The sequence below is a fragment of the Acipenser ruthenus genome, chromosome 11 (genome assembly GCF_902713425.1).
Source record: "Acipenser ruthenus chromosome 11, fAciRut3.2 maternal haplotype, whole genome shotgun sequence".
Classification (NCBI taxonomy): Eukaryota; Metazoa; Chordata; class Actinopteri; order Acipenseriformes; family Acipenseridae; genus Acipenser; species Acipenser ruthenus.
In genome coordinates, this window is record NC_081199.1 from 204,354 (window position 1) to 226,647 (window position 22,294).

At 41.0% G+C, this 22,294-nt stretch overlaps 1 protein-coding gene across 1 annotated transcript in view; it reads left to right on the forward strand.

Moving 5' to 3' along the window:
• The first annotated feature begins 7,447 nt into the window (after positions 1 to 7,447).
• The window catches only part of LOC117426168 (E3 ubiquitin-protein ligase znrf3-like), a 70,503-nt gene continuing 55,656 nt past the window's right edge, over positions 7,448 to 22,294 (forward strand). Inside the window, exon 1 of the mRNA XM_034924950.2 lies at positions 7,448 to 8,082. Within this exon, the coding sequence (XP_034780841.1) occupies positions 7,852 to 8,082 (231 nt within the window). The 5' untranslated portion in view covers positions 7,448 to 7,851. The remainder of the gene's footprint in view (positions 8,083 to 22,294) is intronic.

Here is a 22,294-nt window from a genome sequence, read left to right on the forward strand (position 1 = left end):
GGTTAAAAACGGCCAGATACCTTCTTACAAGCACCACTCTGCTCTCTCTCTCTCTCTTCAGTGGCACCACTGAGCATGACATGTGGGCGTGGTCAATTACTGATGACTGGGCAAATCAAAGCCATGCCTCTGCCAGAGCCTGCGTATTGCTAATCTTTATTAATCATCAAAGCACAGGGGCTGATTCCATTGACCTGAGTGTTAACTAAAGCATCTCCGTCGGTTCCTCGAGCACTGCTGCCCAAAAGGACCCCTGTTATCACTGGAATCCCATCACTCAGTCTTTGGAATGATGGACTCTGGGAAGAACGTTCTTGGTTACAAGACCAATCTCAGGGCTCTATATGCCTTGAACATTTATATACAGTGCCTCATCATGTGCAGACCTGCACATCAAGGTGCTTTGCACAGTTTTTAAAAAAATACAGTCTTTAAAAGAGAAATAAACAAACCAATCATAAAATCAGGACAAAAACCAGATTTGGCCATAAAAGCTTCTCAAGGGCCTTAACCAAATTCAAGACCAAACAGATAAGTCTTAAGACCTTTTCTAAATCTATCAACTGACTGGCCGTTCCTGATGTCAACGGGGAGGTCAATCCATAGCACAGGAGCCAGGTGGCTAAAGGAACAACCAGTGAGACCAACCCGTTTCACATCAGGAACAACCAGCGGGCCAGCCTGGGAGGATCTAAGGGTATGAACCGGCTGGTAAGGGCAAAGTAATTCAGTGAGGTAAGCAGGACCAGAGCATTGAGTGAGCGATACATCAGGAGAAGTAGTTTAAAAGAGATTCGATACTTGATAGGAAGCCACTGAAGTTCAGCCAGGACTGGTGTAATGTGGTGGTACTTTTTCATCAGTGAGAGAGAGAAAACGTTGAACTTTGGCAATCTTCCGTCAATGGAAAAAAGATTATTTGACAACAGAAAGAAACATGTGCCTCAGAAGACATTGTGGCGTCTAAGTGTACCCCAAGGCTTTTTACAGACGCTGGAGGCTGCAGTAGATAGGTACCATAACTAAGCTGAAAAGAAGTGAAAGATTTCAATTGAGCAATATCAATTAGAGGTCTCTTCAATTGAGCAATATCAATTAGAGGTCTCTTCAGCACTCTCAAGTTGTTCATTTCTAATTTTTGTGACATTAATGTTTTTTTCTCTTTTTCAAAATTTAGCAGTAAATTAAAGACTGGACCTTTGAAAATAAATTCCAACAGCCAAGCGAGTATGAAACAGACGTCCTGGTGTAACCTTAGTGGTAAAGCTTTAGGAATGCTCAGAGACCGCTGGAACATGTCCTTGTGCAGAGTGTTCAAGGTCCTGTGAATTTCAGGGGTAGAGCTGAGACCATGCACTCGGTTTTTGGCAGAGTGTTCAAGGTCCTGTGAATTTCAGGGATAGAGCTGAGACCATGCACTCGGTTTTTGGCAGTGTGTTCAAGGTCCTGTGAATTTCAGGAGTAGAGCTGAGACCATGCACATGGTTTTTGGCAGAGTGTTCAAGGTCCTGTGAATTTCAGGGGTAGAGCTGAGACCATGCACATGGTTTTTGGCAGTGTGTTCAAGGTCCTGTGAATTTCAGGGGTAGAGCTGAGACCATGCACATGGTTTTTGGCAGAGTGTTCAAGGTCCTGTGAATTTCAGGGGTAGAGCTGAGACCATGCACTTGGTTTTTGGCAGTGTGTTCAAGGTCCTGTGAATTTGACCATGCATGTGGTTTTTTTTAATTTCCTTTGTTCCCGAACTTCTTTTATTTGTATGTTATTTGTGTTACTCCAGTGTTTCTGTACGTGTCTGTCTCTCTGTTTGATTATTTGTATGTTATTTGTGTTACTCCAGTGTTTCTGTACGTGTCTGTCTCTCTGTTTGATTATTTGCATGTTATTTGTGTTACTCCAGTGTTTCTGTATGTGTCTGTCTCTCTGTTTGATTATTTGCATGTTATTTGTGTTACTCCAGTGTTTCTGTACGTGTCTGTCTCTCTGTTTGATTATTTGCATGTTATTTGTGTTACTCCAGTGTTTCTGTATGTGTCTGTCTCTCTGTTTGATTATTTGCATGTTATTTGTGTTACTCCAGTGTTTCTGTACGTGTCTGTCTCTCTGTTTGATTATTTGTATGTTATTTGTGTTACTCCAGTGTTTCTGTATGTGTCTGTCTCTCTGTTTGATTATTTGTATGTTATTTGTGTTACTCCAGTGTTTCTGTACGTGTCTGTCTCTCTGTTTGATTATTTGCATGTTATTTGTGTTACTCCAGTGTTTCTGTATGTGTCTGTCTCTCTGTTTGATTTGTTATGTGATGAAAAACAGATGTGTCTGTGACTGAAAACAAAAATCCACATGAATAACCAGCAAGCTTTATTTCAGTCCGAAGCTCTGGCCGCACTTCTCATCCCATGGGCCTGTTTTAAACGGCCTTGGCCATCGTGGCAGGTTGTCATTCATTTACTCTAAAGACATAAAAAGTGATGTATTAATGTCAGTTTTGACAGCTAACTGAAATTGTTGTGGTCTGCCTCCTTCTCCGCTAATAATCCTAAGAATTAAGGTGCAAGGAAACGAAACCTTTTTATAATCTATTTGCATCTGTCACATTTATTTAAGGGAATGCAATGAGGGCCCAGTGTGTGACTGTCAGTCTTGTTTCAGAGCGCCCCCAGTTCTGCTGTGTATGAATTCCCAATTACAGTCTGCCAAGTTCAATCATCTGGATGTTACCGATTCCTATGCGCTACATTCTCTAGAGATCAGTATCATTAGCAGTGTATTTGTGCTGTCTTTCTGCATGTGATCTATTATAGTCCTGGACACTGTATATCTGTGCATTGCAGCTCCCCATTCTATAACCTGTTCAGCCCACAACAATGAAGCAATACCAAGTCCCTGGGGTTCATGTATTTAGGCACTGAAAATGTACTTGCAAAACTGAGTATGGTTGTAAAACAAACATATGTAATTATTGTTGCAGTTTAAACTATCATCTTTTTGATAGTCGGTCGGTTTCTTTGATGGTTGTATTTACTAAATGCGACATGCATCCAAATACCAGGCAGTGCCAGTAATCCCTCTAACTGCCACTAGAGGGCGAAGTGCATCGAATCCTCCATGGGCTTGACTGGTACCACTGCTTATTTTACCTTAGGGAAAGACAGTTTACAGTGATTCCGTTTTCAGTTGTGTAAAAAGAAGGCCACAAAGATAAACACCCATGTTGGAATTAATGTGGACAGTTTCAGACAGTGTCTAAACATTCCCAGCGTGCATTGTAGGGTTTGTAAGAAGACAGTCGTAACTCTAGGGATGACAGGGGGACGTCATTGTCTCTTCAGACCAAGTGTTTTATTCACTGGATCTGCCTGAAGCTAAGGAGGTCTTTAGCTTCCCAAGTCATTCATTTTATTAACAGATCATTTCTTCTCATACCTCACAGCTATACTACATCCTATTGCCATGTTCTTTTCTATCAACACGATAGATTTCCACAGCAAACATAATAATACATAATACTATATGCTATTTTAATAATGCATGGAAAAGTAAGTGTACTGAAAAAAATATTTAGTGTACCATGACTGTAGTTATACCTATGGTACACATCTTTAACTAGTTTTAATAGCCATTCTGCAGATATACTCTCATTACAATGAGCATTAATCCAGGGTGGCAGCCATTCCCAGTTCCAACCCCCAGATAGGTCTGCAAAATCACTATCAACTGCCTTCTACCATAGGTAGTTTCTGAGGCCCCTCAGTTTGATAACGCCCTAAATGTGTCGTCTTTTGTAGTATTATTGTTATTGTATTGCTCTGTTACCGTTTCACTGTTACTGTTTTGCTTGTTTTTTAAAATGGGTTTTAAACACTAACCCCATTGGCCCTGCAGAAGATCCACTACTGCTGGGCAGGCAGCTCACCACCAGTCAGCAGCTACTGACAGCAGCCCCCTTGAAGAATGCACCTCATGCCAGGGTTTGGTGTGCTGTTCCACCCTGGGACTCTGTCACTAGGATGTGGTGCATTATTATTATTATTATTATTATTATTATTATTATTATTATTATTATTATTATTATTTTTTTTTTTTATTATTATTATTATTATTATTATTATTATTATTATTATTATTATTATTATTATTATTATTTATTTTATTTTTTTTATTATTATTATTATTATTATTATTATTATTATTATTATTATTATTCAATAAGATGCTAATGTTCTACAGATCTGGCATCAGCATTGCTCCACTGTACTGTGGCAAAAAATGGAAAGTTTAATTTAAATATAGAAGCCAAAAGAAAAAAAAAGCAAAAGACATTGAATTTTAAACTCTCCCACATAAAGCTTTCAAAAGGATTCATTCCGTTTTCCAAAAACAGGCTTTGAGGAATTAGTTTCATAATTTCCTCTTCGTGTATACCCACATAAAATGCATGTGTATGAGTCATATGCTTTTGGTGACTTTATAAGAGTAGGCAGAGCTAACTAAATTATAAAAGGAAATTAAAAAGTGGTTGTTTGCCAACTGTTCTGTATTTGTTTTGCTTTATTTTCGAGACAGTTAGATGGAGGGTCATGCCTGTCACCAAACTGCTGTTAACTGTGTCCCACAACCCCTTGGGGGGAAATGCTGTGTTTACTTCTGATCACTAAGTAAAGCAACCATCTTGATTGAAATGGATAAATGTTTCTAGTTTAGACCAGAATCTGTAATGATATAACAGGGATCCCCCATCTTCTAAATAAAACGACCTGTACAGGTCAGTCATACATGATGCATAATGCTTTATTTTACTGCCTGCCATCTTTAAACAAATGCAATATCTCTTCAGGAATCGGGTGCCTTAAAATAGTCATTTTCACATGCTGTAAATGTTTCAATAGCAGTGTGTGAAGGGACACATGGATCTGATCATGGTCCAGAACTCGATGATATCACTGAAACATGACCTGCAAATAACTGACGTGCTGCAGGCGCTGAGTCCCTGCTTCAAATTCTGCTTGCCTTTTCTAAATGCTTTGCTTAACTTAGCGTTCCCAGCAGAAACATATGGGTACTATTTGCAAACTCCTCTACCATTTATTTTTTTTAAGACAATTGCATTCTTGAGCTAAATAAGACCAGCTATTGTCCTGTCCAAATAGCTGCAGAATGAATCAAACTGATTCTAATGGGAGTCTCATGGATGCTGCTAAACTTTTCAAAATAGATGTCTAATATATAGCCCCCCCATGCCAGAGTTGTTGAGCGGGGATCCAGGGGTTCATGGGACCATGGAAGATCCTGGACTATTTAGCTTGCATGTGAACCTAGGGAAGGTTCTAGTAATGAATGGTTGCAGATTAAATAATAAATGGTGTCTGTTTATGATGTGCTGTTCTATTACACGCTGTTTGAAGTGTTTGCTTTCTAACACAATCCTCTGTGTTCTTCAGAAACAGACAGGCACTGTGATTCAGAAGCAGACTGTACCAGGACTAAAGAAACACACAGCACTCACAGTAAGAGGCACTGCTTGGTAACTAAGAACACAGGGACACAGGATCTACTTTAATGATCGAAACAGTGGCAGGTTTAATACTAACACTACATGTATACACCTATTGTGTAGACCTCTTTCCAGTGTCTTTAGTGGTGTTAGCAAGGGGGGGCAGCAACATACCACTGATAGAAAACCTCTGCTATAAAACAATACTTGTGTGCTGGTATGAAGACATGTGCTGTTCAGATCTTTAAAATAGCCCCCTTTCACCAATGTTGCACCCATATGTGATGAAACCCTGTAACAACTAAGTGTATTAATCACACAACAATACTGTGAACTGTGGTGTATAGTAAAGGGCTGGACTTTATTAAGATATTGTGAGGGCTGGTATATCTAGGAGCCCAAATGATTTCTCTTCGTGTTATTAACATGTAATAATACAACATGTGGTAACACTGTGGCACTGTATGGTGCTTTCTATGTAGTCTCGCTCATGTAGCTCGGGTACAGGTGTCCATAATAACAATTGACAACAGTGTGAGAGCATAGCGTGCAGTTTCTACACTTGGGTTCGCTAATGAAGAACTGCCCCATCTACTTCTAACCAATCAGAAAACAGAAAAAAAGCAAGTCACTCGTAACTTTATTAGAATATTCTGACCCAGTAACAAAACAGTGCAAATACAGCAGTTTAACACAGCACGTTTCATTTGAGAGAAAACGTTGTGTTGTTTTTTTTTTCTTGTTTAGAGACAGCACTTGTTTGTTTTGCCTAGTCGGACATGAAACACACATTGTGTATTATTTATTTATTTTGTGTTATTATTTAAACATTTTGTTTAATTTTTACCCGTGTTTTTTTAAGTGCATAAACGATTTTGTATTACCGACACAATGTATCAAGAGAAGGTGCTACTTTGTATGCGTTTAAGGTCGAAGGCGTGTGCTCCCGTTGATTTATATTGTTACATTAGGAATCTCTTTACAATTAATCCATCGTTATAGCCACCATAGTACAGGACCGGTATTTAAATCGAGTGCATACAGGAAGCGTGCATCTCACAAAATCTTATCTAGGGCTGCAAGAATTATTATTATGATTATGATTATGATTATGATTATTATTATTATTATTATTATTATTATTATTATTATTCAAAATAGAATATTTTGGCTGCTGCATTCAACAGCAAAAGTACGAGTTTGTGCTCGTTTCTGACACTGTTCAAAATGTGAAACTCATCTAAAAATGATTTAGTTGGATTACGTTACCTTATCGGACTGTGAGTTTGAAATATCACTGCGTCTTTATGCGTGCTTTTTAGAAAGATTCTTAAATACATCGGGGATGCTTTGAAGCTCGTTAAATATCTTGGGGCTGTGCATCTAAGCTTTAGCAACTGTAACCATGGTAAAGTGATCTCGTTGATTAAAGACGAGCTCCCTTGGATATATTTGGCAGACAGTTAAAAGACGCAAGCGATGCAAAGGCAGATCTTCGGACAGCGTTAGAAAAGTTTTGCTGGTGAAACTGACTACATTGTTTTGTAAAGGGATACGGTACATTTAAGATAGACCGTGTCAAAACAAAAATCCACACAGCCCCCCCCCCCCCCCCCCCCGGGTTAAACAAGAAAACCGTTATTAAATATTTAAAAACATTTGTTTAAAATAGCAAATTATGATTTAAATAGTACACCGCTATTATGCTTTAGTATAATTGTTTATCAGAATACAAACCCCAAACATGAAATGTATCGGTAGTTATCGATCACAATAACGTTAAAAATCGAAAATCCATTCTCGCTGGAAATAGTCATTCAAGCTGTGAAATATTTATAGAAAAATATCATGGCAACACAGATTTGATGTCTTTCTACCCGCAGCTGAACTGAAACTGTACAACCCTCCTTAACAGCGGAATGCATCTGTGATCTGGGAGTGGCGAGTGGAGGGGCAGGAAGATCAGTGGGTGGGGATAACCCTTTTGAAAAAAAAATCACGTGTTGGGAGATCAAAGGAGATCCGCTTTGTAGCGCTGGAAAGAGAGAAAGAGAGAGAGCGAGCGAGCGAGAGAGAGAGAGAGAGAGAGTGGGGAGCGCAGAGCGCAGAGCAGAGCCCAGAGCTTTGTAATTGACAAGGCTGCAATGGTGAAATAAACACGTTCGGTCCACGATGATGAGCTCTCTCGCTGCACAATCAACATACTAACAAGATCTGCAAACAGCCAATCAACTTTATTTGTTGGGGATTTTCTTTGTAAAATCAAACAAGAGCTTTATCCCCCCCCCCCTCCCCCCTCCCCTAAAAAAACAACAACTGGAAATTATGTTCCAATCGGCGCGGATCCAGCCGGCAAGATGATGATTTCACCGAGGAGTGGGGTACACTGCGTAACGGATTCGGTGGCGGTGGTGGTATTTCTCGTGGCTGCTTCTTTGGGGACTGTCTTGGCCAAGGATACTGCTTTTGTGGAAGTGGTGCTGTTCGAGTCCAGTCCCAATGGAGATTATACGACTTACACGACTGGTTTGCAAGGACGATTCGCAAAGGCTGGAGCCGTTATCAGCGCAGAAGGCGAGATTGTGCAGGTAAGGGGTGTGTGTATAAAGTTTGTGTAACTCAGGATTCTTGCTGTACCTGGTCTGTTTCCTTTGATCGTGCCCTGCATGAACTTTGCTGGGTCGGAGTTGCAGAAGTTGTGAAGAGAGGATGGTTTATGTGATCACAAGATGGCTCCTATGTAGAAGTCTAGTAGTGGGGAGTTGAGTGGACTTCAATTCACAATAAAACATGCACGTTGAAACTTTCTATTTGTTTGTATTGCAAGTAGGCGAGTTGGCTGCAGCTTGGTTTGTTTTGTTGAAGTTTGCCATGAATTCAAAGAGATGCCTTGGGTCAGCTCCAGGGACGCCAAATGTGTGAATGAAACAGTGTACCAGGAGCGGGAGTCCTCCTTTAACTTTAAAACGTGTATTGTTATTGTCCATAATAAGTTGGAAGACTGGTTTTAATTTCATTTGAAGTTGATCGCAGCAAGAAGGTTGTTCAGGTTACTGAGAACTCCGTTACATACCGCAGGGTAGAGCTGCATTCTGTGGTGCGGAAAGTTAAAAAAAAGATCGCTGTATTTCACAATCTAGTTTTTTTCATCTTCTTTTAGAGCTCGCTTTTCTTTTGGTTTTATCAAGACGCATCGTTTATTTACCCATTGTTTATTTACAAGAAAACGTGTTTCATCGTTAAGACACTTAGACAAGATGGGGCAGCAGTGTGGAGTAGTGGTTAGGGCACTGGACTCTTGACCGGAGGGTTGTGGGTTCAATCCCCAGTGGGGGACACTGCTGTTGTACCCTTGAGCAAGGTACTTTACCTAGATTGCTCCAGTAAAAACCCAACTGTATAAATGGGCAATTGTATGTAAAAAAAAAAAATGTGATAACTGTATAATGTGAAATAATGTATAATGTGATATCTTGTAACAATTGTAAGTCGCCCTGGATAAGGGCGTCTGCTAAGAAATGAATAATAATAAGAGTGAAAATCCGTGTTAGCTGTCATGTGGCATGCTTGTTTAGAAACGTCTAAAATACTTTGACAGACACATTCTCAACCTGTTGTAAAACCAGCGGTTACTATCTGCACTACATATATCATATTCTCATGTAAAGTTTCACATGCAATTTGTTTTAATTGACAATTACTTTTCAAATGTATATCGCCTATAATCAGATTATATTTTCTAAGCACTTTATTTGTTTTCTGAAAATTGCCATCAGATAAAGATTAATCCCCCCCCCCCCCCCCCCCCCCCCCCCGGGCTATAGTTTAATAAGCATCTTGGTGCATTTAGAACGGCCTTCTTGTTGTGCCTTCAAAGGATTTGACTAAATCCGGTTTGTCTAGACGAGTTACGAAGTAATCCTAATTCAAACATCAAAGCGAAAGAGAGATTTTTTTAAAAAAAGCTTTTCTTTTAACTCCGTCGCTTTGCGTTACTGTTGTACTGGGTGTGACATGCACCTTTAGTTTATAGCACCCCTCACCCCCGCCCCTGATACATGCACGCTGTGATAACATAGGCAACGCTACAATATTGCGCTTGAATCCGGGGAAAGAGGGAATGTAATGGAGGGGGGGACTGTGAGTCTGCCATCATTAAAAGGAGCGACGGGAGGAGAATTCGTTCACAAAAGCATTTGCCTCCAAGATAAAAGTTGAATTGTTAACTAGCAAACGTGTGCTGCATGAAGTGGGAGAGCTTAGTTAGGGGTTGAGGATTTTCAAGGTCAGCTTGTTATTTTAACACCAGAAAGCCTGTTTATATGTGATCTGTTAAAATAATCCATTCGGTTTGTCTCTGATCAGGAGTTAGTGTTTGAAGTTAGCATTCAGGGATAGTCCTCCTCGGCTCACACAGCCACTTTCTAACGCTCGGTTCTGACGACCCTGCACGCACTTGTCGTTAATTCTGCCTTTTTGTTTGTCGGCTTCCTTAATCAGCGACACAGGGATTTTTCTTTTAAAAGAAAAAAAAGTCTGAGGTGTGCTCACAACATTTGGTTTTCTGTGCTTTTTCTGCATGTCATGTGAACCCATTCTTGTGAAAATGACCTAAAATGACACTGCAAATTAGGAGACAACAGGCAAAAACTAAAATATATCTTAATAATATATAATATATTTATGGGTTGGGTTTCTTTATTTCCTACTCTCACAAAAAAAAACACACAAAGTATAATTGACGTTTAAAAGATGGTGCAAGAACACTGTTTCTAATCAAGTTCACAGCAATCCATTTACCAGATGAACCACAATAACACAATGCTGAAAAATAGGGACTTTCTCAATATTAACACTCAGCCCTAGCTATCATGTTGTCAGTAAAATGTTAAATAGTCAAAAGTCCCTGTTAGAAATGCTCTTATTTTTTTGACTGAGCAGTTATGTGTCAGAAAAGAGAGTTCAGGATGTTCCTTATGGGACCATATTGTTCCTTTTGGGCTTTCTCTGGGCCCGCATACCTTCTCTTTGTTATAAAAGGTTTCTGGAAATGTTGAAGGAAGCATGTGGTTCAATGCCCAGGAACCATTGTTAATAATGTATTCAAAGATAACTGTTGTGGTAAACCATGCTTATAGCTTATGTATATGGCTTTGGGTAAAAACAAACCGAAGTTCTGGAGAACACTTACAGCACACTGAACATCTTGTATATTCCTTTCCTTCTCTGAGTGTGTACACAGCACAGCATGAAATCCTGCTAACTTGAAATCAATCAGTGGATTTCTTTGTATTCTTTAACCTGTATCCAGACAGCTTTCATAGAATCTGGTACAGAGCCTAGCGTAGTTCCCTGGAAAAGGGAAGAATGGACTTTAATTTGACCCCCCCTTTCCCCTTTTGCACACGTGTGAAAACTGAAGAGGGAAGCGGAGCCAAAATAAATAAATTAACTTCATTTTCAACTCCCTTTACATTACATGAAAGCGCAATGACTTATTTTGGCAAGTACACAAGTCTTTTTTTTTTTTTTTGGCAAATCCTCTAATTGATTCTAACTGTGCTTCATAAATGACTGGGGATATCTATTTTCTTTTAACATCACTGATGTACTTCTCTGCTGTTTGCTTCAGATACACGTCTCATTTGTTGAGTTGTATGGAACGTTATCCTGACCCAACTCCCCATTACACTGGTGCCATGTGGCACAGCGGGTTTGTCCTCCGAGAGCTCCTTGGTGCATCCATGCAGTTTCTTTTCTGTTCTGCAGTATTCATGTGGATGAGGGGATCAGTGACTTATTCTCTGCTCATTCACACATTTCAAAACAAAGTTTCCATCTTGAAAGTCCTGTTTCATTGGTGGACTTCAGAGAGTATCGGAGCAGCTGTGTGAAATCCCCCCATGAGCTTTCGGGACTTTCCTGATTGCTTTAGGTATCATTTTATTCAAAAGCTGATGCTTAGCCCCTGGTAATAAAATATTATATTAAACACCAGCGAAGTGCTGAACTAGTTAGTGTTCTTAAACAGCTGTTTGGAGTCATTAGGGTATAATTCTATACTACTGCAATGTCTGCTGCCCAAACTAACCATTTCAGCGAATTGCATTTGGTGATTGCTAAGCCAATGATCTAACTGATGCTCCCCTTTTGAAATGCAAATGATTGCAGATTACAAGAAATTGATTAGCAGCGCCATGTGAACATATGAATAGTAAATTGGTACGCTAATCCCTGCGTTGCTGTCCCCGTACCGTAGCCTAGAAAACTGGGGATGCTGCTAATCCATTTAATATAAGGGATCTGTTCATTTACATTTGAATGATTGTGCAAGAACTCTGTTTCTCAATCAAGTCCCTGAGATGCACTTTATAATGTTTCATTTGCAATGGGATTTTCCACCATAGCACAATGAAACACAGAACAGTTTTAAAAGTTGTTTTCACAGGTGGTGGAGCCAGCAGAGTGGAAGTTGTAGTATTACCTGGCTTCTCAAGAAGACAACCCAGTGTGCTTCAAGTCAAGCTTGTTACAAACAGGGCTTGTGCTGTGATGATGAACACTGTGAGTGAAAGTGTGAGAATCAGTACTTTCTAGGTGTTGCCTCAGTCATTAGCGATTAGGAAGAGTGGGGACAGCGGTGTGTTAATCACCTGCCAGCTGCTCGTTTTAACAGGAAAGCTGTCAAAGTGGGAAAGTGACGGCTTGAGGCGGCTTGTTTGTGAGGTTCAGAAAACTGGGGAAAGCATTCTGTTACAAGACAATATATTTCTTACAACTGAGTAAGACCAAGACATTTACCTGTAAATTTAGCTGCAGACATGACCCCTTTTAACAGAGGAACTCAGCCACTCTGTTTTCTAGCTCTTATTAAAAAGGAGCGCGATCGATGGCTTCTCTTTTCGCTTGTTCCTGGAAGAGCCGCATGTTGGTGCTGGAAGCGCTAGAGGCTACTTTCGGAATATATGACAGCGTTTATAATTTAACAGGACCAGCTTTGATGTTTAAAGGCAGTTCCAGCTCCCTCCACTCCTTTTATTCATATATATATATATATATATATATATATATATATATATATATATATATATATATATATATATATATATATATAATCTATCTATCTATCTATCTATCTATATATATCCCCTTCTCCCCTTCTCCTTGGACTTATATTGATTTGTTGTCAAGTCAGAGTCAAATAATATGTGCTCATCCTGTGGGCTGAAAATGCTTCCTACAGGTCACAGCCACAGTGTTTGTCAAGGTAGGAGCCATGTTAGGTGAATTGATTTCAGGAGACCTTCGCTACACCTTGATGGATCACATTTCCTTTCAGCTGAAAATACTCAAGCCATTATCAAGCCGTGTCCGCTCATGTAAAACAAACACAAACAAGTTTTAAATACAAGTTTAACGAGCTGCAGACTGTCCTCCCAGTATGGAAGGGATGCAACAGCCAGGTCAGTGTGTAGTGATGGGCTATTTAATGATACTGTAACATTGCTTTAATCCATAATGTTCACTTGCACTTGTGTTCTTATGGTAAAGCAGAACACATGTTGCAGGTCTATTTATATGCTATAATATATATATATATATATATATATATATATATATATATATATATATAAATACTGTGTATATATATATGCATGCTAATGTAATTCAATGTTAACACTACTAGCTGCGAACATGCTGTTCTAGCTGTTAACCTGAGCTGGTACTGTGCAGTCTATCCTGTCTCCTCCTGTTTCAAATCAGACCCAGCTCCAGAGGAAACTTGTTTTTGAACTGCCCAGTGTGCACTTTGTCCTCCTTGAATGGTCGGCAGGCAATTTGAGTGTTAAAAACAATTGATTGTGTTTGTGCAATTCATTTAAACTTTGAAGCAAAGTTATAAGTAAATGACTTAAAAGCCTACCTTCCATTTCTTTTCATCCTTTCTCTCTTTTTTTGTTTAACTTTTAGTGCCATGGCTTGAAATCGGCATGTGTACCTAACATTGAAGAACAGACTGTATTGTTGTTTAGGGTGAGGTGTTGCAGCGTGGTGCACTTTGAGTGAATCAGGATGCTTTATTTCAGGGTCTGCTGTGCTTTTTGCAGTGCAATATATTTATGGTAGAATTCCTCAAGTAAAAGGAGTTACTCACATACTTCATTGGTCATTCTCTTTATAGTAATGTACAATACATACACCTAGTCTGATACACTGTACTAAAAAAGACTAGAAAAAAGACTACTTGAGCTGCAGGTAATGAAAATGCGTTTCCTTTAATGAACCCCAGTGCTGTTTGTTTTAAAGGCCCTATTCTGTCTCTGTAAAAGAAAACAGGGAGCATGTTATCTTCAGCTGAGCTCTGTGGAAGGGGTGAAGTCTACTTTAAAGGCAGCTGGCCAGTTTACTCCTCTTCTTTACACCCATTGCCATGCTTTACAAAAATCCTCCTCTTTTGAAATGTTCAGCAGCACTGCGGCTGGAGCCAAAACACGGAGAGCTGCGGATTCCGGACTGGATCAACATTGTCAGGATTCCAGACTAAACACACAGCATTGTGGAGCTGGGCCTTTCTGGTGATTCATACACTGGCTGTGCGGTGTGGCTCCTCCTCTTCGGGAAATGAAAGAAACAGGCGTTTTATGATATTTTTTAATCAAAGTGCATTGATGTCAAGCTTTTAATGACTTGAGTAGAAGAGATAAATGCTGTAGCGGTTAACCTGAAGCTACATTATTATTATTATTATTATTATTATTATTATTATTATTATTATTATTATTATTATTATTTCTTTATTTCTTAGAAGACACACTTATCCAGGGTGATTTGCAATTGTTACAGAATATCACAGATAAAAGCAGTTATAAAGTACAGTGTATTACTTGTATTGTAACACTTGAAATGTATTTGCTTACGATTGTAAGTCGCCCTGGATAAGGGTGTCTGCTAAGAAATAAATAATAATAATAATAATAATAATAATAATAATAATAATAATAATAATAATAATAATAATAATAATAATAATAAAATCAGTAGAAAAGAAAAAAGAATGAAAATAGCATATGTATCAACAATATACATTGAACAGAGTATTAAGTCTTCTGTCTTCTGAGATCAATCAGCTGCTAAGAACTGGATGAGCTTAGCTGGGCCGAATGGTACATGTTCTTATTATGTCTTTGGAGAGACTGCTGTTCTTATTGTTATTATTGAAGTGGTTTATGAGCAGCATTGAGGGAGGGGACTGTGTTGCTTGCAGAACAGTTCCACACAGCTCACAAAGAGACGCTAATATGTTCCGCATTGATAAATTCCTTCATCGCGGTTAATTAAAAAGCCCCCGCCCCCAATAAAAACCAGTTCTAAAGAAAGTTCTGGCATAACTGTGCCTTCCAGTAGCAGGGTCAGGGGACGGCATGCATTGGTGTCGGTCTGGAATGTGCTGAATAACGGCACATGCTGTCCAAAATGCGGGCTGCTTGTTGCTGTGATGAGCAGAATGGGGCTGAAACTAGGTGAGGCCCAACCAGTGAGGGGGCTCTGGATAACACAAGCTGGATTGGAGCCTGCAGGGTTACCTGACTATCCAGTTAGGAAGCTCTGGAAGTTGACATGTGTGCATTTTATGTGCAGTGTACATCCACAACCATCAGAAAGGATGAGATATTATTTCAAGCCCTGAAAAGCACCGGGTCAGGGGCCAGCTGACTGAGGCTTTTATTACCTGTCCGTTTCCAAGTCTTTCTGAGAGCTTCTTCCTAATGCTTCCTAAAGGAGGCTGCAGGTTATCGCAAAGCTGCAGGATGATAAATCGCTGTATCCTTCTTCTTTGCGCTTAATTCTCTAGTGATGACATAGAAATGAATAGCAGCTTCCAACACATTCATATGCATCAGTCATCAGTTAGGAAAATGAGATCCTTTTCCTTCAGGCACTATAGTCTCCTCCTCTGTATTCCCAATGAAGCAATCTCTCAATAGGTGGCATGTATTAATCAGGAGGTGCCAATCAGTGTTTCTGAGCGTAGTGTAAGCTCTGTGCTTTACACAAACCTATCAGTGCTTCTGAGCGTAGTGTAAGCTCTGTGCTTTACACAAACCTATCAGTGCTTCTGAGCGTAGTGTAAGCTCTGTGCTTTACACAAACCTATCAGTGCTTCTGAGCATAGTGTAGGCTCTGTGCTTTACACAAACCTTGCTGCGGTAAAGATTAACAATATATTGAGTGGTATTTCTCATCAGCTTAATTTTCAGTGCAATTTCTCAGTCAAGGAAGCGTAATAATTCTGCACTTCGATAATCCACGCCGTGTTGATTAATTCAGATGTGACCGATGTACTTTTCCATGAGACAAGGAATTGTTGTGATCTTTGCAGTAGCATCCAGATTTACAGGTTCAGGAGCTCTGGACCTGCAGTATTTAATACTGAGTGGATCATTGCTTTAGGTGGTGTTTAAAAAATAATAATAATACATTCAGTAAAAAGGTGTGTGTTATTAATACTGTATAATCAGTGTAGGAAACAGTAATGCCAATGATTTATTACAATGCAACATGTCAGTAAGTGGGTTAGGACTCTAACCAAACTGCAGTAAATTCTTTTTTTTTTCTGCCTATAGACAAGTGCAGCCAGTCAGTAGAACACATTGCTAACACTTTTTAATGTTGAGATATTTCAAGTTAATGCCTGGGAGTTCTTCATGGTGTGTTCTCTGTGCCTCACAGTGCTAAAGCTGCAGCCAAGTGAGTGAGGATTTGAACTGGATTCTAAAAGTGATGCTTCTCACAGTCCCATTATTAGATTTGTTTTGGTTTATTTGAGTCGATCACAAATTGATTATATTTAGCCATCTCGTCTATCTAAAGCTTCATTTATATAGAATAATAGTATACATAAAAATCCATATCAAGCGCCCCCCTTCTCTTTAATCCCGAGCCGCAGAATTCTTCCCGTTTTAAACGCGCTGGCAGGGATGGGCTAGGCATGAATGGGTGCAGGAATCCTGCCGCAGGGCACCACCCCAGTGTGCACAATCAGTAGATATTATCACCTGGCCCTGAGGCTCCACAGTGCACAGATCAAAGGAAAAGCACAGCCAGTGAGGCTCTTCAAAGTAACATTTGAGCACTGCATGATTGATGCAGAATGCTCCAAACTGCTGGTGATGTAATCATATCCTTCAAGAAAAACACAGCTTAGACAAAGGCTGCTGGTGTGCATTGAGTAGGTGGAAAAATCCTTTTTAAACTATGGATTATTTTTCTCTTTCGCAGCGTGTTTACAAATTGTTCCTCTCTTTTTGTGTGGGGGATGGGGGGATGGGGGGGTGGGAGCTGCTTTTACAGACGGGTAATAACAGTGGGCGTCGCCAAACAATACAGCAGGTGAAGAAAGTTGACTGCCTCCTGTATAAAGTTTATACAGGCTTCTTGTTTGCACTGTAGCTGTGCTGAATGCACTGCAGATACAGGACTCAGATAAGCACTGCTCTGTACCAGCGCTTTTATTGTTGTAATGTACCCAATGTGTATTGGTGTGTCTACACACTTAGCAATACAAGAACTAAACGAAATGCACCGTTTCTGTAAATGCCTGAACTGCCGACCAACTCTAGAGCATAGGAACCCCGAAGGCAAGGGGGGGGGGCGCACACAATGGAAGCAAAGAAGCAATACACATTGTGAGAGTCATCTGCAAAGGCCAGTAAAGATCTGTCTTCAAATCGAATGCCTTCCTGTATGATGACAGATTGAATCAACGTGCCTAACATTTTACAGAAGCACTGCATAGTGTTTGGTGCTGATATTTAAGTCTTGATATTTTCAGGTTAGTTTTAAATTTATGCTTTTTGAAGCATTTGATATTCTGACCTTTAAGTTCAGTGCCAGAAGTTTAGCTGTGAGAATTCAGAAGGATGGATTACTGTTGTGTATGCCAGGTCGAGTAAGGCACAGTGAGTCGGGGATTACTCTTTAGAGAATGAGGAATCTGGCTTGCCTCTGTGTGGTATGACTGTAAATGTGACATGAGGATAGTTGTGACATTCTGTTACCTGGATGCCGCCTTCTCATCCCAGAGATGAGATCTGAGCCATTGCTGGTGTAAATGCCAGTGCCATTCACATGCTTGGAGGGGCTCCACCCGCCTTTCTTCCTTGACAAAACTGTTATTGAGGCCATTTGGAATAGCTATACACTAATGTGCAAAACAAAAAGGCAATACGCAGAATTGTAAAGTCTGGCAGTGTTTGTGGAAAGCGGCAGTATTATACTGTAATCAGCGTGGTGTGGACTGTATTCAAAGTTGTGCCCTCCAGTCTTCCACATGTAGCTCACACAGTTTTGAATGTACATTTAAGGACAATGCTTTGGAGGCATCCTCTGATCCAGGAGTTAAAATTTGTGCTTGTTTGTTTTCTGGAACCCTGCACAAAGCTGTGAGGGATGAATCCGCCCAGTGTGTGCAACACATCAGGAGTAATACTTGATAGGTCTCGCTTCTTAACAGCCAGCATGCAGATTTAACAGCAAGCAGGGACACATCTGCTCAGCTCAGTGGCTGCTAGTATTATACTTGATTTGAAGGAACAGTCAGACAAGTCAAATCCCTGCAGAGTTCTGTTATCCCTGGGAATGAGCTTCGGATTACAAAGGAAGGTGTGAAATTGGGTGATCCGGTGGCCTGATCCGACTTGAATGAAATTGTCATCCTGTATGTAGCTAAAGCCTAATAATGTGATTGTGTTTGTTAAAAATTGAACACCTTTGTAAGCTGGTGGAAATGAGTTGGCTGTTCATGTTCTTGCTCAAGTTATGAAGGTACATCCGTAAGGATCAGTGGCTTGCTTGCAGTGCTTTTGCTGCTTCAGTGTCTGTATTTCTGCAGTTTAAAGGTAGACGCGGCACTGCTATACATACTGTCTTACTGCGGGTGCTTGTTTAAAGGTAGACCTGGCACTGCTATACATACTGTCTTACTGCGGGTGCTTGTTTAAAGGTAGACCCGGCACTGCTATACATACTGCCTTACTGCGGGTGCTTGTTTAAAGGTAGACACGGCACTGCTATACATACTGTCTTACTGCGGGTGCTTGTTTAAAGGTAGACTCGGCACTGCTATACATACTGTCTTACTGCGGGTGCTTGTTTAAAGGTAGACTCGGCACTGCTATACATACTGTCTTACTGCGGGTGCTTGTTTAAAGGTAGACTCGGCACTGCTATACATACTGTCTTACTGCGGGTGCTTGTTTAAAGGTAGACTCGGCACTGCTATACATACTGTCTTACTGCGGGTGCTTGTTTAAAGGTAGACTCGGCACTGCTATACATACTGTCTTACTGCGGGTGCTTGTTTAAAGGTAGACGCTGCACTGCTATACATACTGTCTTACTGCGGGTGCTTGTTTAAAGGTAGACCCGGCACTGCTATACATACTGTCTTACTGCGGGTGCTTGTTTAAAGGTAGACCCGGCACTGCTATACATACTGTCTTACTGCGGGTGCTTGTTTAAAGGTAGACGCTGCACTGCTATACATACTGTCTTACTGCGGGTGCTTGTTTAAAGGTAGACCCGGCACTGCTATACATACTGTCTTACTGCGGGTGCTTGTTTAAAGGTAGACCCGGCACTGCTATACATACTGTCTTACTGCGGGTGCTTGTTTAAAGGTAGACGCTGCACTGCTATACATACTGTCTTACTGCGGGTGCTTGTTTAAAGGTAGACACGGCACTGCTATACATACTGTCTTACTGCGGGTGCTTGTTTAAAGGTAGACCCGGCACTGCTATACATACTGTCTTACTGCGGGTGCTTGTTTAAAGGTAGACTCGGCACTGCTATACATACTGTCTTACTGCGGGTGCTTGTTTAAAGGTAGACACGGCACTGCTATACATACTGTCTTACTGTGGGTGCTTGTTTAAAGGTAGACACGGCACTGCTATACATACTGTCTTACTGCGGGTGCTTGTTTAAAGGTAGACGCTGCACTGCTATACATACTGCCTTACTGCCGGTGCTTGTTTAAAGGTAGACTCGGCACTGCTATACATACTGTCTTACTGCGGGTGCTTGTTTAAAGGTAGACGCTGCACTGCTATACATACTGTCTTACTGCGGGTGCTTGTTTAAAGGTAGACACGGCACTGCTATACATACTGTCTTACTGCGAGTGCTTGTTTAAAGGTAGACTCGGCACTGCTATACATACTGTCTTACTGCGGGTGCTTGTTTAAAGGTAGACACGGCACTGCTATACATACTGTCTTACTGCCGGTGCTTGTTTAAAGGTAGACTCGGCACTGCTATACATACTGTCTTACTGTGGGTGCTTGTTTAAAGGTAGACTCGGCACTGCTATACATACTGTCTTACTGCGGGTGCTTGTTTAAAGGTAGACCTGGCACTGCTATACATACTGCCTTACTGCGGGTGCTTGTTTAAAGGTAGACACGGCACTGCTATACATACTGTCTTACTGCGGGTGCTTGTTTAAAGGTAGACTCGGCACTGCTATACATACTGCGGGTGCTTGTTTAAAGGTAGACTCGGCACTGCTATACATACTGCCTTACTGCGGGTGCTTGTTTAAAGGTAGACACGGCACTGCTATACATACTGTCTTACTGCGGGTGCTTGTTTAAAGGTAGACGCTGCACTGCTATACATACTGTCTTACTGCGGGTGCTTGTTTAAAGGTAGACACGGCACTGCTATACATACTGTCTTACTGCGGGTGCTTGTTTAAAGGTAGACGCTGCACTGCTATACATACTGTCTTACTGCGGGTGCTTGTTTAAAGGTAGACCCGGCACTGCTATACATACTGTCTTACTGCGGGTGCTTGTTTAAAGGTAGACGCTGCACTGCTATACATACTGTCTTACTGCGGGTGCTTGTTTAAAGGTAGACACGGCACTGCTATACATACTGTCTTACTGCGAGTGCTTGTTTAAAGGTAGACTCGGCACTGCTATACATACTGTCTTACTGCGGGTGCTTGTTTAAAGGTAGACACGGCACTGCTATACATACTGTCTTACTGCCGGTGCTTGTTTAAAGGTAGACTCGGCACTGCTATACATACTGTCTTACTGTGGGTGCTTGTTTAAAGGTAGACACGGCACTGCTATACATACTGTCTTACTGCGGGTGCTTGTTTAAAGGTAGACCTGGCACTGCTATACATACTGTCTTACTGCGGGTGCTTGTTTAAAGGTAGACACGGCACTGCTATACATACTGTCTTACTGCGGGTGCTTGTTTAAAGGTAGACTCGGCACTGCTATACATACTGCGGGTGCTTGTTTAAAGGTAGACTCGGCACTGCTATACATACTGCCTTACTGCGGGTGCTTGTTTAAAGGTAGACACGGCACTGCTATACATACTGTCTTACTGCGGGTGCTTGTTTAAAGGTAGACGCTGCACTGCTATACATACTGTCTTACTGCGGGTGTTTGTTTAAAGGTAAACCCGGCACTGCTATACATACTGTCTTACTGCGGGTGCTTGTTTAAAGGTAGACTCGGCACTGCTATACATACTGTCTTACTGCGGGTGCTTGTTTAAAGGTAGACGCTGCACTGCTATACATACTGTCTTACTGCGGGTGCTTGTTTAAAGGTAGACCTGGCACTGCTATACATACTGTCTTACTGCGGGTGCTTGTTTAAAGGTAGACTCGGCACTGCTATACATACTGTCTTACTGCGGGTGCTTGTTTAAAGGTAGACGCTGCACTGCTATACATACTGCCTTACTGCGGGTGCTTGTTTAAAGGTAGACCCGGCACTGCTATACATACTGTCTTACTGCGGGTGCTTGTTTAAAGGTAGACCTGGCACTGCTATACATACTGTCTTACTGCGGGTGCTTGTTTAAAGGTAGACTCGGCACTGCTATACATACTGTCTTACTGCGGGTGCTTGTTTAAAGGTAGACCCGGCACTGCTATACATACTGTCTTACTGCGGGTGCTTGTTTGTGTACAGCATGTTCCATTGGAAAGCATTTAGTTTTGGGGTGTCTTGTTATACAAGTGCCTCAGGTAGGTGTGCTTCTTTCTTTCAGGTCTCCTCTCACCTCATAGTAAATCTATTTGCATTCTGATGTTTGTATTTGTCTGGGTTGGGGACTGGTCTTGTCTCCGCAGTAGATCCAGTGCATCTGTGAACCGATGACATCTTCAGTAGCTACAGCAAGGCTTTACAATATGTGCTGGTGCCAAAGCTCAGCAAAAAGATGGGGGGAAAAAGTCCCTTTTGGATGATGTAAAATTGGCTTTAGGTATGGTTTTGCTTTGAAGAAAGCTGCAGTCTACCAAGTTTTGTGTAAGGGCCAATCCACAGCTGATTGGAGGTCAGTTTGAGTTGATGCTCTGCAGTATAACGGCTCCTCATGCTCAGCTGCTGGAAGTGCTGCTTGAGGCATGTTCTGTGTCCAAATTCTACTTTACCCAGAAGGGACACGTCTGCCGGCCAGGTAACAGAGCACCTGCTTCATAGTGCTAGCTGTGGATACAGTCATGAATTCACTCATCAGGACCCCAAAAACAGTGCAATCTGATCTGTGTGCCTCTGGAAAGTTTAAACTGGGGCGCTCCGCACTGCAGGGAGATACTTTGTGAATATAATGTGAGCGCGTATACTTTAGAAGCATCCTTGTCATCATTGCAAAATGCTTCTTCAGGGTGAGCTTTTTGTTTTATTATTTTATTTTATTTGCAATGGTTTTGTGCCACTCAAGCTCTCCATTTAAAAAAATAAAAATGGTATCGCTGAATGT